Source organism: Seriola aureovittata, chromosome 10 (assembly GCF_021018895.1).
Source record: "Seriola aureovittata isolate HTS-2021-v1 ecotype China chromosome 10, ASM2101889v1, whole genome shotgun sequence".
Classification (NCBI taxonomy): domain Eukaryota; kingdom Metazoa; phylum Chordata; class Actinopteri; order Carangiformes; family Carangidae; genus Seriola; species Seriola aureovittata.
Window position 1 is genome coordinate 22,972,626 of NC_079373.1, and position 15,269 is coordinate 22,987,894.

The following is a 15,269-nucleotide window of genomic DNA, read 5'->3' on the forward strand; positions in this document are numbered from 1 at the left end:
AAAATGTCAGCACGCTTAAACCCTGAACCCAGATGGTGGGAATTTGTATAAAAGTGCATGTTAACAGTGTTAGCATGTTGACATTAGCAGTTAGCTCATGTACATAAAAAATTAAAAACATATGTAAAAACATACATATAGCCACATATGTATGTTTATGTATGTATGCTTCAATTGAACACATATGTTATATAAATATATATATCCATCCCAGAGCCTGTCAGTATATGTTGATATTATATACAATGCGTCCAAAAGTCTGAGACCACTTTCCCAATATGGGAAGAAAGACATGAAAAACATACATGATCATGTAGAATTTTTATATGCATGTTGTTTTGATAAACTTGCATGTATATAAATTAAATATATACTGATATATACCATATATAAAATCATCATATAGATATTTTTAATATATGTAAATATACACATTTTTCCAGAGGATGTATCTATGTGATAGTAATTTATCCCCTTATAGGTCACATACAGTAAATGGCAGCATCACTTTTGCTGTAGGGACAGATATATCATATATTACATTTGTGCACGGGGGGATTCCAGCCAACCCTGCTGGAAGCTGTAACACCCCTATACTGCAGACCACACATCACCTAAAGGCCCGTATGAAACAGTGTGAAACTGAATGTCTTCACATCGTTCCAGCTGTTTTCCTTGACATCACCAGTGAGACAAACCCATGAGCTCTGCCAGGCTGAACACAACAAGAACGCGGCTCTGTGTGTTAGAGAATCAGCCTTCTGTCTCGACTCCTCAACAGGCTCTTTGTTCTCGTCACTGTCAACATCGAGGATAAAAAAGGCCACAACCCCCCGTCAAAAAAAAATACTCCACCAGGGCTGTGCCACTCATCATCTTTATCCAGCCTGCTTTTTTTTGATTGACTAATTTATACAGTCTGCTCTGATTTAGAAAACACAGCAGGAGTAAAAAAAATATCTCCCTTCTCTTAGGACAGAAGTTTTCCTCTTCTCTGTTTTTCTCACTTGTAATTGTTTTTAGCACCACGCTACTGTTGCAATAAAATGGAAGCCGTTTGCTTTGTAGCTAACAGAAGTGTCATGTATTGCAGCCACAGTTGTTTTCACAGTCTGCAGTGTTTAAAACAGACTGTCGATCTCCACCTGCTGCTGCTGCCCCTGATCTTTACAATGCTCCACGACAAGTGATTGTGAGTCTGGAGGTTTTATTGGGTTAAGCTTCACTGATCTGCAGCTGTTGTCCTGGTTTGTTTGTGTGTGTGTGTGTGTGTGTGTGTGTGTGTGTTTACGGTGTGTGTAACATGGTCCCATTTCACAATTAATAACTGCTGGTTAAATAGCTAATGAGATATGAGATGTTTGCTGAGGGAGATGAAGGTGGAGTGTGGAGGAAGATAACAGTCATCTGGTTCAGGGTTTGTGTGTCTGTTGTGTTGCATTCTGTTGAATCTTTTGTGTGTTTATCATCTCCCAAAATCTGGGCCTCTTAAATCTCCTCAATATATAATTAGAAAGCAAGTTTGAAGGATTTAAAAGGTGACAACATGTCTGCTCCTGCTACAGGATGTCCTCTGTCTGTGTCTCTTTCTGTAGAGTGTGTGTGTGTGTGTGTGTGTGTGTGTGTGTGTGTGTGTGTGTGTGTGTGTGTGTGTGTGTGTGTGTGTGTGTGTGTGTGTGTGTGTGTGTGTGTGTGTGATGAAGACACAGAGTGTCCATCCAGCCATGTAACATTATGTGTCAGTGTCGCAGGGCTGCTACTTTCTGTGGGAACCACGACTAATCTAATAAGAAATAGTCCTGAGTCAGCACACACACACACACACACACACACACACACACACACACACACACACACACACACACACACAGTACAGTTTTCTCATGCTAGAGGGAATCCACCCACACATGTAGTCATAATGTGACTACATGTTCTACTGTGTCTATATTTTCTGTCCATAACAACACAAACACACACACGCGCACACACACGCACGCACACACACGCACACACACACACACACACTCACAAAGCTTCAGTCAAGGGTCATTATCTTTTTTTGACAAAATTAATCAACTCTTCTTTCCTTCTTCTTAGTGGAGCAAAAAGAGCCAGATATTTCATCTAAGTGAAAACAAAGAAATTAATTAATTTAATTTAATTTTGGACTTAATTGACCAGAAACTTTATAAGGAAAATTAAATAAATCCATGTTGTGTCAACAGCTTGTCGCCCCCAAGTGGTCAGAAACTCAAATAATACTTCTTTAATTTGATGGATTGAAATAATTGGAGACTGGACACAGTCTGAAAGTGAAAGGACATAATATTTTTGAATGTGGTCAGAGATAATGTAACGTGTATATGTTTTCTAATTATTGGGGTAAAATGAGCTCGGCTACTTGTATGGTCGCCTTCAATTTTTTCATGGAAATCAATGATTTAAGTAATAATGATATAAGTACAAAGACAACAGTCACCTGGATGTCAGCGTATGACACTTACATGGAGATCAAACTGTTGATGATTTTCTGAGACAAAATGTGAATATTTAGTTTTGAAATCACATTCTTTGGGTGCTAATATCTGATCTCTGCTGTCTAACTCCGTCATATTTAAACCGTTGATTTTTGGAGGTAAGTGCCAGCTCTTGTAAGGGATCTATAAATGCTGTAGAGTGGATAATTTGTCACGTGCTGTTCTTCATAATTAAGGGAAAGCAAATGGTAGGCAGCTGAACTGTGGCCACAGAGTCCTGATAAATTACCTCTAAAGACTGCAGCTTACCCCGCTGTAAGTGACACCGGTGTTGCAAACTGATAGTCAGCTGCCATAACTAAGCTGATTTTTTTGTGCATGTGTGCGTGTGTGTGTGCGTGCATGCATGCTTGTGTGTGCGTGTGGCTCCTGAGCTAGAATGATTATGGGGTATTAGCTGTCTGTCTGTGGCTGTGGTGTTGACACAATGCATTTACCATGTGATCTTTCCATTTGGAGGGTATGGTGTCCCACTGTGGTCAAAGAGAGTCGTCCCTAATGTGTTTAATACGGCATCCACACCAAACGTGTCACCACTCCACTCAGGGAGATGATAATTCTTTATAGATAGATCTTATAGATAATTCTTCAGAGATAGATCATCATAGATAATTCTGTATAGATAGATCTTCATAGATAATTCTTTAGAGATAATTCTATATAGATAATTCTTAATCGAGCTTATATGGCTGTAGTGTGAGGGTTTCCAGAGGGCAGTGTTGTGCAGGAGCGATGGGGACCATTCGGCTGTCAGACTGACATGAGCGGGTGGTGCTTGCCTGGAGGACTTGTATATATACTTGGACAGATATATAGTCCGCGCTCAGACTTCCAAGACCCACATGGCATCCGGCCACCAGAACTCTCTGTCCTCTTGTAAAAGAAAAACGAGCCCATAGGTCGTCTGTGCGAGCAGCTCATTATGACTTATAGTTACGTCTCATTGTTAGGCGTAACAACAGTAATTATGATATCAGGGGATGTAGCATAAAGAGCGACGATGTCCGCAGTGGGAGGAGGTGGAAGGATGGGTCCACCAAAACACAGGACACTTCTGGCATGTTTATTATTGTAACCATGACAACGAAGGTCCGGTATGCCCGCCGCTGTAGGGGCGCTATCTGAGAAGACGCTCCCATGGGTCGTACCAGAGGATATGATGCAGGACTTATTGGCTAAACATGATCATGTTAGTACTGTCACTGTCAGCATGTTAGCATACTGATGCTAGCATTTAGCCCAAAGCACTGCTGTGCTCAAGCCTCACAGAGCATTTAGCAAAAATTCTTGTTCAGTGTTGTGTTACATTGAGTTTGACCTACTTGCATTGTCATTGTTAGAATACAACAGAAAAGTCAATATGTGTGTATTAATGAATGAGTGATGTACTTGAACCCTTCATTTCATTTTCTTTACATCATTTAGCAGTAAAATCTAAATTTGCTGTGTTCAAAACAGGAATAAACATAATTAAGTTTATGTTTTTTCACATCTGCCTCTGAAATAATTTTATTTTAACAAGGATGGAGCAAGAAGTTGGATGTCAAAGTGCTTAAACAACAATCGAGGGCGACTCGAGTTTGATTTTAGCAAAGAGGAAGTGGGATTGGGAGAAATTTAGACCAGGAAACGAAAGCAACAGACTCGCTGAGAGTTTAGCAATGAGATATGTGTTTTGTGTGACTTGTTCATGTTGAGTGGCCTGCATATCCTCTCTCTCTCTCTCTCTCTCTCTCTCTCTCTCTCTCTCTCTTTTTAGACACACTTTCTTTTTCTCTCTCCCATGCCAAAGAAGCACAGAGATATATTAATAGAGTTCTTAGCTCGCCTGTGTGTGTGAGTGTATATATTTAGCTTTGTGGGGTCTGGGCCCCCAGCCTGGCCTGTTCAGTCAGTGTGGGAAGAACATTGTACCGAGTGGAGTCGCATGCTGACCTCTCACTGCGCTGATCTCCGATTCGTGTGTGTGTGTGTTTAACGTTTTCTATAGGTGTGGATTGCAAGTGTTTCCCATGCATCTAACTCACAGTGTGTACATGTGTGTTCTCCTCAGGAGCTGATAAGCAGGACCTCTCTAGAAACTCAGAAGCTGGATCTGATGGACGAGGTGTCCTACCTCAAACTGAAGCTGGTTAGCATGGAGGAGACGCACACCAACACACACCCACAAGATCCTACGGACACAAAGCAGAACAAGGCTGAGGTATGGAACGGCAACAAACCTTTGTGTGTTTCTGTGTGTTTCTCTGAGCTAATGCTGCTCAACTCAACAAACTCAGAGCTGCAACTTCTGCATCTTTGATCCAGAGGTTAACAACTTAAATGATGCCCGTATTTAATGTGCTATAACCATAGATCCCTGCAGAATTTGCCTGAATATATGCATATTTATATATACCATTGATGTAGAGTTGAATAAAAATAGGTTAAAGCCGCACAAACTCAATACAACCAACTATACATTCTGTTTCAAAACTTTGTTACACATCAGTTTGATGCTGCATAGGGTTTGGCAGTAACTGTATCAAACATGAAATGACAGACATTTGTCTATATGATATTTTTTATGGTGAGATGTTTAACATAGCTCTCCCTTTAATATCTCTATTTGTAGTGCGCCATTGTTGGCAATGTTGCAGATCAATAAACAGTGATTTATTGGATTTACAAGCTTTTCATATCAATTTGATCAAGTACTAGGTATTCAATGAAGTAGATTAGCCAAAAACAAGACATTCCTCTCTGGCTATTTTATCTATAAACTGTTTCTCAGTGAAATTTCCAGAATGATATCATGATATATCACTATGTTGATAAAAGAAATAAGGAGATTTTTAGCCACGTTAGAGACATAGCGTTAGGAATGGTGATATGATTGGTCCACCACTTTGGTCCTTGGAGGGAAATGTCTCAACTATTGAATGGATTGGCATTTAATGTGGTTCCAGACATTCATGTACCCTTGGTATAACTTTTTATCTGTTGTCTTCAGATCACAAATTTTACTTTGCCCAGTGGTTTATGATGAAATACCTGCAAAACGAATTCGCCAGCTGTACTTTGTATTTGGTGCTAATTAGCAAATGTTAGCATGCTAACGCACTAAACTAAGACGTTGAACATGGTGAACACTATGTCTGGTAAATATCAGTTTGTTAGCGTTGTCATTCTGAGCATGTTAGCATGCTGGTGTTAGCATCTAGTTCAAAGCACCAATGTGAGTAAGTGCAGCCTCGTCTTCTTTTTAGGATCTTCAGCAACTGAGTTGTTTGAAGGCACCTGTCATTTTACCAGCGCTAGGTCAACATCATTCGAGACTTAGCCAACACAACTCAAGACCACAGGTCACACTGTTACTTATTGGCATAAAGCAGAGTGAAAAACTAAAGTACAGCCTCACAGAGCTGCTGAAGTAGCATGACTCATGGCTTTTAGTCTTGTTTTCATATCTCCCTCCCTTAATGCTGTTATGTAACCATATGATCTGTGATATGATCATGTCTTAAATAATAACATGATAAACTGAGCTTGGTGTGTTTATCCTCTTGTGCATCTGTCTAGCTGTCACGAAAATAAGAGTCAAACATTCAACCATGCTTTAGTCTTTGTTCTTGTCTCTACTGAGCCCCCACGTGGCGCCTTAGATCAATGAACCCCCCCCCCCCCCAAAATATACAGCTTTAAAAGATGATGCAGATGTTTTTCCGTTGTTGTTGGAATAAAAAGAGAAGCCATACACCATTCCAGACATTATTCTCTTGTCTGTGAACTAGAAGAAAACATTCAACCGGGGTTATGTAGGGACACATGTGGCTGCTCTTGTTACTCTTAGAAATGCAGTATAAGGATGTCTGTCAGTTGTTTGTCTGTTTTCAATGTTTTCATTGTCTGACTGCTGTGGTCACAGTACCACCAAAATAGATTGTTTCACATAAACACTAAACTGTCCCTGTTAGGCTTTTTGGGAAAAGAACTTTCTTGGCTTACAAGTGCGTTTCTTATCTGTAAGATCTCTTTTTGGTTGGAATTTGTGTTGCTCGTTTCTTTGCAAGTTCCACCATCTTCTGCTTAATCCACTCCAGCTGCTGGAGATGCTCAGCTACCAGAGGCAAATACTCTGAGAAGTCACAGTTTAGTGACTTCTGTATGACTTTATATACTGAAATGAATGGAACAAACTTGTTTGTGTGATATCACCTGTTGGCTGATGGCAGATGATCCGAGCACTAAAGAGGACTGTTATTGGTGGAATGTGTTTGATGTGGACTGTCAGACCGACAGATCAGTTATGAACTTCAGGGTTGTCAGCTGGTCGTAGAGGGGACCATGCATGGACCATGAGGGAAAGTTCATACTAAACAATCCTACCGTCGATACATTCTGAGTACTTTTTCACTAAATAACTGTCCAATTATTATTACTATGAATAATCATCCACACCAACATGGACATTAGTTGTTGACTAGGGATGCACAATATGAAACATCTTCCTCATGTATATGATTTGTAGGCTGGGGCGTCTCTGTAGCACCACAGCACTCATGGTGCAAACAATGCACAACAGTGTTGTGACAAAATTGCAGCTCCTGCGATTTAGATGTCACACTTGGCCATATTTTGAACCAACCAATTCAACCACCCAACTCACTGAAGACCTGACTGCTTTGCCCCATCCACTAAAGAGGGAAAAACAGCATTAACGTCTTACTCAGTTCACTGTTTTAAGAAATTCAAAACTTCTGGTTCTTTGGGCCACCAATAATAAAAACAGTTTTCACTAGAAACTCTAATGTTGACAAAACCAATTCTCCAACTTCCAAAACGTCAATCGGAAGTTGCTACAGTTGTTGTCTTTCATTATTGGGCTTTCCTACAGCAAAAAGTCATACAATAACATCCACAGTCTAATCCATCCAGCCAGATCTGTCGCCCAGACAATGAGCAGACAAACTTGCCCCCATCCAACCTTACTGGCAGAGGTAATAATGAAATGTGTCTGGATGAGGTACAAGCTTCCGTGTGGAGGTTTTAAAACAAGCCAGGACACATCGAACATGTCTCCAAACAACACCCCCCCTGCTGACAGCCTGCCACACAGACAGCTGACAACGAACCATAAAGTGAACACAAAAAAAAAATCAATTTAAAAAGTTATCCTCTTTTACTTTGAAGGCCTTCAAAACCTATTTTCTCTTTAGAGCTGCTTGCTATGAGCAGTGAGTTTCTAAATGAACACAGTATTTTCTGCCGAAGTTTGAACAGTTTTGATAATTTTGCATGAAAGATTTCTGCATTTTTGTTTTCAAACTTGTTTCGCACCCAAGTGTAGTTGAGCAGTCTTTGCTTGTTGTCACTAGTTTCTTTGTGGAGACTTCGTTGTGACACCCAGCTGCTCCCCACTGGCACCGCAAGATACTAAAGCTGCTCTTGTGGTTTGCCCGTGTGTGTGTGTGTGTGTGTGTGTGTGTGTGTGTGTGTGTGTGTGTGTGTGTGTGTGTGTGTGTGTGTGTGTGTGTGTGTGTGTGTGTGTGTGTGTGTGTGTGTGTGTTTGTGTGTGTGTGCTATCTATCACAAGGCATCCAGCACCCAGGGCTGTGCTTTCATTGAATAAACACGATACAGCATTTTTGACACGCAGATGCCCATTTTCTGCACATGTGGATGGAGTGCGATAAGCATCAGAGGAAGTCGACAGACAGGGAGAGACGGTGAGGAGAGGGCTTGGCAGGAGAGAGGGCACAGGGCAGAGAGAAAAGGAACAGAGGGAACAAGATGAGAGACAGTGACGGACAGACTGAAAGATAAAAAATGACAGAACCTAGGCTGCTGTGCAGATATTGTTTTCTGTCCTGCAAGGCGCAAGACACAAAGTGAACATGCAGGACATTCACACCACAAAACACTGCAGGACGTAACTGTCAGCAGTGTCTGCCTGTGCAAAACTTAAGTGTGATACGACTCTTCTGTTAACATTTTTGCCTCCTGTGCGAAGCTCATAATTTTTCCAGTAACTCAATCACAGTAAGTCACATTTTTTTAAATGAGTTAATGAGTAAGATTATATAATTTATCAATTTCAGCAACATCTTTGGTGCAAGTAAGAACTCATTACTTTGGTGCTTTGGCACTGGCTGTCATTTCTACCCAAGCTTTTACATTTTACTCAGCAAAGTAATCTCATGGGCTACAAACAAACAAGGGGTCAGACAATCAAAGAAGTTATAAAAAGACAGTTTAGTCAAATTATCTAAACCGTTTTATTTAAACTAGAGTCAGTGCACCTGAAATGTTCCAGTGAGAAACGGCACCTAGTAGCAGTGATAATGCTAAATGAGGCTATACACAGAGTTAGCTCCACAGATAGAGACAATATGACCATCAAGTGAGAGCACAGGTTAAACTTAGCACAACGTTAGCATAAAAAAACATTATCATGCTGCACAAGTTAGAGCATTCTGGTTATTATGTTCATAACAGTAGCGTGTTAGCATGCAAAATACACCAGACACTGGATATAGACCTGTGCTACATTAAAGCTAAGACTGAACAGTTTTCCTACTTAAGCCAATCAACTTATTACTTTTGCACTTCATGCAGTTTTAGGCACAAAAACAACTTTTCTCTTCTCCTCATAAGCTCTGTGTCATTTTGGGTCATTTCTACCTCATGCCTGCGAGCGCATCTCACTGATGATGATGTTGCTCAGACACCCATCAAACCGCACTGCTCAGCACATGTTGGCTGTCATTACAAATTTAGATTTTTGAACCAAGGAGGAAGATTTAGCCACTTCCCCCTTTGGTTATGTGTTTCAGTGTTGGAAATATGAATAAAAATGACAACATAAATTTAGACGGCTTAGTGTGGGTGTAGCTAACAAGCTAACAAACCTTACCAGCTAGCTAGCATTTGCTCACAATGCTGGAGTACTATAGACACCTTAACTTATTTCCAGAAGGGTATAAATCAGTGATGAAATCTGAATGTTGAAATAACTTTAAAGCAGAAAATGCCAATGTCAATCCATATAATAGTTGTTTAGATATTTCAGTCTGGACCAAAGTGGTGGACCGAGGTCCTATTCTACCTAATCACAGACAGCGGCAATCATTAAGTATATTTAGAGTCACATGTCAGACACACGGGGACTTCAGCACTGGTTTGTTCAGAGAAGAAAGAGCTGCTCTCATTAATTTCCTCAGATTTGATTTTCAGGCTCAGGATCAGGGATCACAAGGCTGCTTGTCTGAGCTGGAGGCTCAACCACCTAAATCTCTGTATCAGATGAGCCACTGTGGGGTCTAACAGAGCCGTTTTAACACTGACAGGTTGACGCTTAGTTGGTGTAGTAATGAGATACTGTGTCTGTGTGTCTAATAGACACGCATACACACCCAAACGCAACATATCCGACGCACAACGGTGGTGTTTGGCTTTGGTGACGTTACGATGGAAACTGACACTGGTCTACATTTTTGTCAGCAAAGGTCGTGTGTGTGCGTGATGCCTGTGTGTGTGTGGTTAGTAACAGCTGCAAGGCTCTGGTGGGCCTGAGGAATGTCTGGCATCCATTCTGAGCATTCCTGAGGGCCAAACACTTTCACCTCAACACACAAACTCACTGCTGTGTGATGAGCACCTCCAATTGGGGGCAGCTGTGGCTCAGGAGGTAGAGCAGGTCCACTTATCACACGGTGGGCAGTTCAATCCCCGGCTCTTCCTGTCCACGTATCGGAAGTGTCCCTGCGCAAGACACTGAACCCCAGGTCGCTCCTGGTGGACGGAGCAGCAACTTCGTCGGCGTCTCGGTGTGTGAATGAGTGAATGAGAGGAACATTGTGAAACACTTTGTCTGTTGAAGTGGAAAAGTGCTGTGTAAGTGCAGCTTCTTTACCGTTTCAATTGCCGAAACACATTTTCAGGAACAAGATTTTGAATTTGATGACCCTGCATTTTTTAGTCTTTGTGCCTGGCTGTGAAAAACAGAAAAAAAAAAGATGTCACAAGCCCAAGAGTTGTGACATTCCCTCACTTTGTTTAAAAACCAAGAAAAGTTTTGAGGGTTGTTTAGCCGAATGTCTCTTGTTGTTTCTGTTTGTCTGTCTCTGTCTTGTCCTCTCTTCCTGTTTTGCTCTGTGGGCTTTTATATTCTGGATCATGTCCCTGTTTCTACTGGGACCAGGCTTGGCTGGAGTTTCAAATATCTCATAATAAGCATGGTCCTCACTCAGGGTTGGGCTATTACATCGATGTTTGAGACCCTGTAATGGTCCACCGAAAGAAGGATATTGATTAAAACAACACAACAATACATCTGTTTGCCATTTTGGAGGAGTCTGCGGCGGCCCGGTCGTAGCCAGCTGCAGACAGTCCTACAGAAAAGAATACGACAGTTGTTTTAAACGGTATATTTCTTGTGCATACCGACAGAAATTACTAGGAATGTTAAAATCAAGTTTGTTTTGGCTCCATTCCAATCTGAGTCCTTTAATGTTGGACATCTGCCATTATTTTTTTCACAACTGCATCTTTTCACATCTGCCCTGAGGCTGCTTACTTTGGTAGAAAGTATGTGTTGATATTTAGGGAAGTTACTTTTGGGTTGCTCAATGGTGTGTTATGGCTTGTGTGTCGTTTGTGCTGTTGTTTTTTTTCTCCATTTCATCAAGAACTTTTTTGAGGATCAGAGTTTTCAGCAATCAAGATATGGAAACAGGCCCAGATACTGACTGAGATTAACAAATAAGTTAATGTCTCATTCTTCTCTCCTTTCCTCTCCTCTCCTCTCCTCTCCTCTCCTCTCCTCTACTCTCCTCTCCTCTCCTCTCCTCTCCTCTCCTCTGACTTTTCATTTATTCCTGTTTTCTTCTCCTCATCTCACATTTCACCTCCTCCATTACCTTTCATTCGCCCTCCATCGCTCCATCCCTCCCAGTGTGTGGTAAATCTCATCAGTGAGCTCCAGGAGCAGATGTGCAGGTTTCAGGCAGAGATCAGCACTCGCATCCAGGAGAAACGGGCCCTGGAGGAGAGGGAGGCCCAGCAGGGGGAGCCCACAGGCAGCCAAGCCCAGGGCCACCGCCCTCAGCTCGAGTTAGCCGGCTCAGGCCTTAGCCTGTCTGGCTCTGACGCCTGGATGCACAATGGAGGACAGACTGTACACGTAGGGAGACTTGATGGATGAACTCATCTTCCCTTCCTTCCCCATCATTTCTTCTCTTCTTCTCTCCTCCCTTTTTAACCAGACCACACACCACCCGGTATTTGGAAATTTCCACAGAATCAAACTAACATCCTCTCGTGAAGTGTCTGCAGAGTGTCTGTGTGTTCTTCGTAGGATGCTGGGGTCACGCTGTACTCCGGTTCTTGCAGATATGGAGACTATTGATTGCTTTTCCAAATGTTTCCATACATTTGAGGAGTTATTGAGGTTGTTGAAGCTGAAATGCGACAATATCGATTAAGTAGAATTAACCTTCGAAAGCTACATGTAGCTCAGGCTGCTGTGAAATGTTTGCAGGTGGATGAAACTTGCATCTTTTTCTGCTTGACTCCTCAAATATTTGAAGCATTTGGAAAACATGTGTTTCAGTCCTGATCTGGACATTGTCCTTACAAATCCTTTCAACTTGGGTTTTGGATCAGGCATAATGTTTTTATTTGATTTGCTGTAGTCTGCTTGCATGACAGTGGTTCCTCCCTCTACTAACAAAAGTTTACCTCTGTCCGTTTCCTCCTGCACTGACCAGGTGGATGGGTCATGTAACGGTTTGTACAACAGTACGTGCGACTGTACAGGGTTTGCTTGGACAGTGGTAACTTTGTGGCTGCCAGATGTGCAGCCTGGATGGCTTTCAGTTCTGCTCTGGGTTCATCCTTTTCCTGGCTGCTGATAACTGCACGCTGTGGTGTCTGTTTCAGGAGGATCAAGTTTCCTTTATTAATCACCGGACTGTTCAGCCCTGGAGACCTTTAACTGCACTGAATGTGAACCTGATGTTTGAATACCCTCCCGTCCAAATTTTTGAATGTTTACAGTTGAGTAATAGACAAATTTGGCTTTGAAAAAAAAGATTTATGCAGTAAAAAGGTGCTGTGTTTTGGTTTTTCCACAGGATTTGTTACAAGAAGTGAAGCAGCTGAAAAGCAAAGTGGAGGAGTTGGAAGGAGAGAAGAGCCAATATGAGAGAAAACTAAGAGCAACCAAGGTACATGTAACACATGATCCAAACATCTGTATCTCTGCCAGTGACTGGATATAAAAGTGACAGTAATGATAATGTGCAATAATAGGCGGAGATGAAAAAAGGAAATAAACATGGCTGCAGGGTTTATGTGATCCCATTATATCAAAACTTTACCAGAGTTTACAAATGGATGTACAGTCATTACTACAACATATATATAGTAGATCTGAGAAGAACAGGATGATGTAGCTACTGTACACGTTTAAAATAAATCTGATAATATGTTGGACAATAATTACTGTTTATAATTAAAGTTTTTATCATTTCAAACACGGTACAGAACGGCTCATGAAGGACAAGATGCAAGAAAATTAATAAGTAGATAAATAAATCAAATCAGACAGTGGCAAATAAGAAAAGACACAAGTGTTCGTGGATACAGGGAAATCGAATTGTAGGTAATCCAAATTATTGGTGTGAAAATAAATGCACCTGTTCATTTGTTTGAGTTTAGTATTGTTACACTAAAGTTTCTAATAGTTAGAGGAACCATAAAATCTGTAAACAATTATTTTTTAAGCACATAAAATTAAGGGATAATCTTGATATCGAGATCGTTTCTGCACCGTTTCCAGTGTTTATGCTAAGCTAAACTAAGCTAACCTAAGCTAAACAGCTTCATATTTACCGCACGGAGGTGAAAGTAGTGCAGATCTTCTTATCAGACTTTTCAGACTTTAAATAACAGGGTTACACTCAGATTTCTGCAGCGACCTCATTTCTAAAGTGTCATGTACACTACAAACCCGCTTTCTGTATCAAGGATAGTTGATTAGAGAAACCTGATTTTCTAAGACAGACTCCTCCTGGAAAAAGCTAATTTCTTGAACATACTGTACGTGTAACTTGGTTTTCTAACATATTTACATAAACGCATGTGCATGAGAAACACTGTTGAATGTGTCATTGTGAATGCAGAGCAGCTGTGCAAAAGCAGAGATCAGACCATGTAGCGAAACAACCTCATATTCATATTTAGTTTAGAGGATTAGTAAGCAGTGAGTATAAATTTACTAGTGAGGAAATGAGGTACAAGTACGTCACGATACAAAGACAAACTGCAAAATTATTTTCTGTAACAATGTCTCGTGGAGACGACGAACTTCCCTCACCTTTAACTACTTACAACACCGCTCTTCTGATCTCGCTTCTGATCGCCCTTTAAAGATTAAAGGGAAGATTAATAAAAACTTTTCTACACAGGTTTTCTTTATCTATAGTTCAATCACTTTATAAGACACGTTCTGCTTCCACTGAATTAAACATTAAAAACCAAAGACACTGTTTTTTTTTGCGCACTCACTGAGCACTTTATCAGGAACACCGTATCAATATTGGCTCTAAAACAGCTCTTCGTGTCATGGATTCACACCAGCAGCAGCACCAGCCTGGACTGTTGACACGAGGCAGGCTGTGATAGGCTCACAGCAGTTGTAAAGAGCGGCTGTCTGAGTTACCGTAGCCTCTCTGTCAGCTCCAACCAGTCCGGCCGTTCTCCTCGCTCTCCTGACCTGTATCTGCGTGATTTTACGCATCGGGCTGCAGCCACATGATTGCAGGTGTACAGGTGTTCCTAATAAAGTGCTCGGTGTTTCATCATTTTATGGACATTTTTTAAAACTAAAAAATTCATTTTTTGAAAACTAAAATTAAGAAATTAAAATAATTGTTTCTGAGTTCGTAACATGACTTTATAAGAAAGGACCAGCAGGGTTTAAGTGGTTAATTTCTCTCTCCTAACACATTGTTTGTCACTGGTTCATTTGAAGGAGGTTAAACTGCTGTTGCTTTCTCTGTGCTTACAGTGCTTCCTTCCTCCTCTCCTCCTCCTCTCCCTCCTTCACTCTCTGTATCCTCTCTTCTTCTCTATTAACCTCTCTCTGCGGCTTGCTCTCTTCACTTTTTTTCCGCTCTTCTTTTCTCCACATCTCTAAATCAACCCTGTCATTACTCTCTTCCTGTCTCTCTCTCTCTCTCTCTCTCTCTCTCTCCTCTCTCTCTCTCTCTCCTCTCTCTCTCTCTCTCTCTCTATCTCTCTCTCCTCTCTCTAGCTCTCTATCTCTTACTCTCTCCATGTGTGTTACCAGTCGCTCATGACCCAGCTGTCCAGCCTCAAGCTGACTGTGGAGCACACACAGCTGGAGAAGCAGCATTGGGAGGAGCGCTGGCGCAGCGCACAGGTGCCTTCTCTTCCTCCTTCTCTTCCTCCTCCTCTTCTGCCTCCTGCTCTTCTTGCTCGTCGCTTCTCTGTGTTTGTTCCTTTCCTCTGATTAGTCCTTTCCTAACACTCTGCCTCCTTCTGTCCTCTTGCTTTTCTACCTCTCCCCCATACCAGTGTTCTCCATTTGCACTTCTCCACTTCTTCTTCTTCTTCTTCTTCTTAAATTTCTTATTTTGGACTCGCAGCTCTTCTTTCTTCCTCCTCCTGATCCTCCTTGCTTTGCTGTTTGTTGGTCTTGTGATGGCTGAACATTTGTCACAATCA

General features: G+C 41.4%; 1 protein-coding gene across 13 annotated transcripts in view; it reads left to right on the forward strand.

Annotated features, from left to right (window-relative positions):
* LOC130175917 (liprin-beta-2-like) overlaps positions 1-15,269 on the forward strand; it is an 83,762-nt gene that overhangs the window by 37,103 nt on the left and 31,390 nt on the right. For 10 of the 13 annotated variants that reach the window (XM_056386602.1, XM_056386603.1, XM_056386607.1 and 7 more), the window contains 3 exons: positions 4,591-4,740; positions 11,473-11,700; positions 12,653-12,745. In XM_056386602.1, the coding sequence (XP_056242577.1) occupies positions 4,591-4,740; positions 11,473-11,700; positions 12,653-12,745 (471 nt within the window). Of the gene's footprint in view, positions 1-4,322; positions 4,502-4,590; positions 4,741-11,472; positions 11,701-12,652; positions 12,746-15,269 lie in introns of those variants that run through there. The other 3 variants (XM_056386609.1, XM_056386618.1, XM_056386614.1) reach the window with 2 other exon arrangements.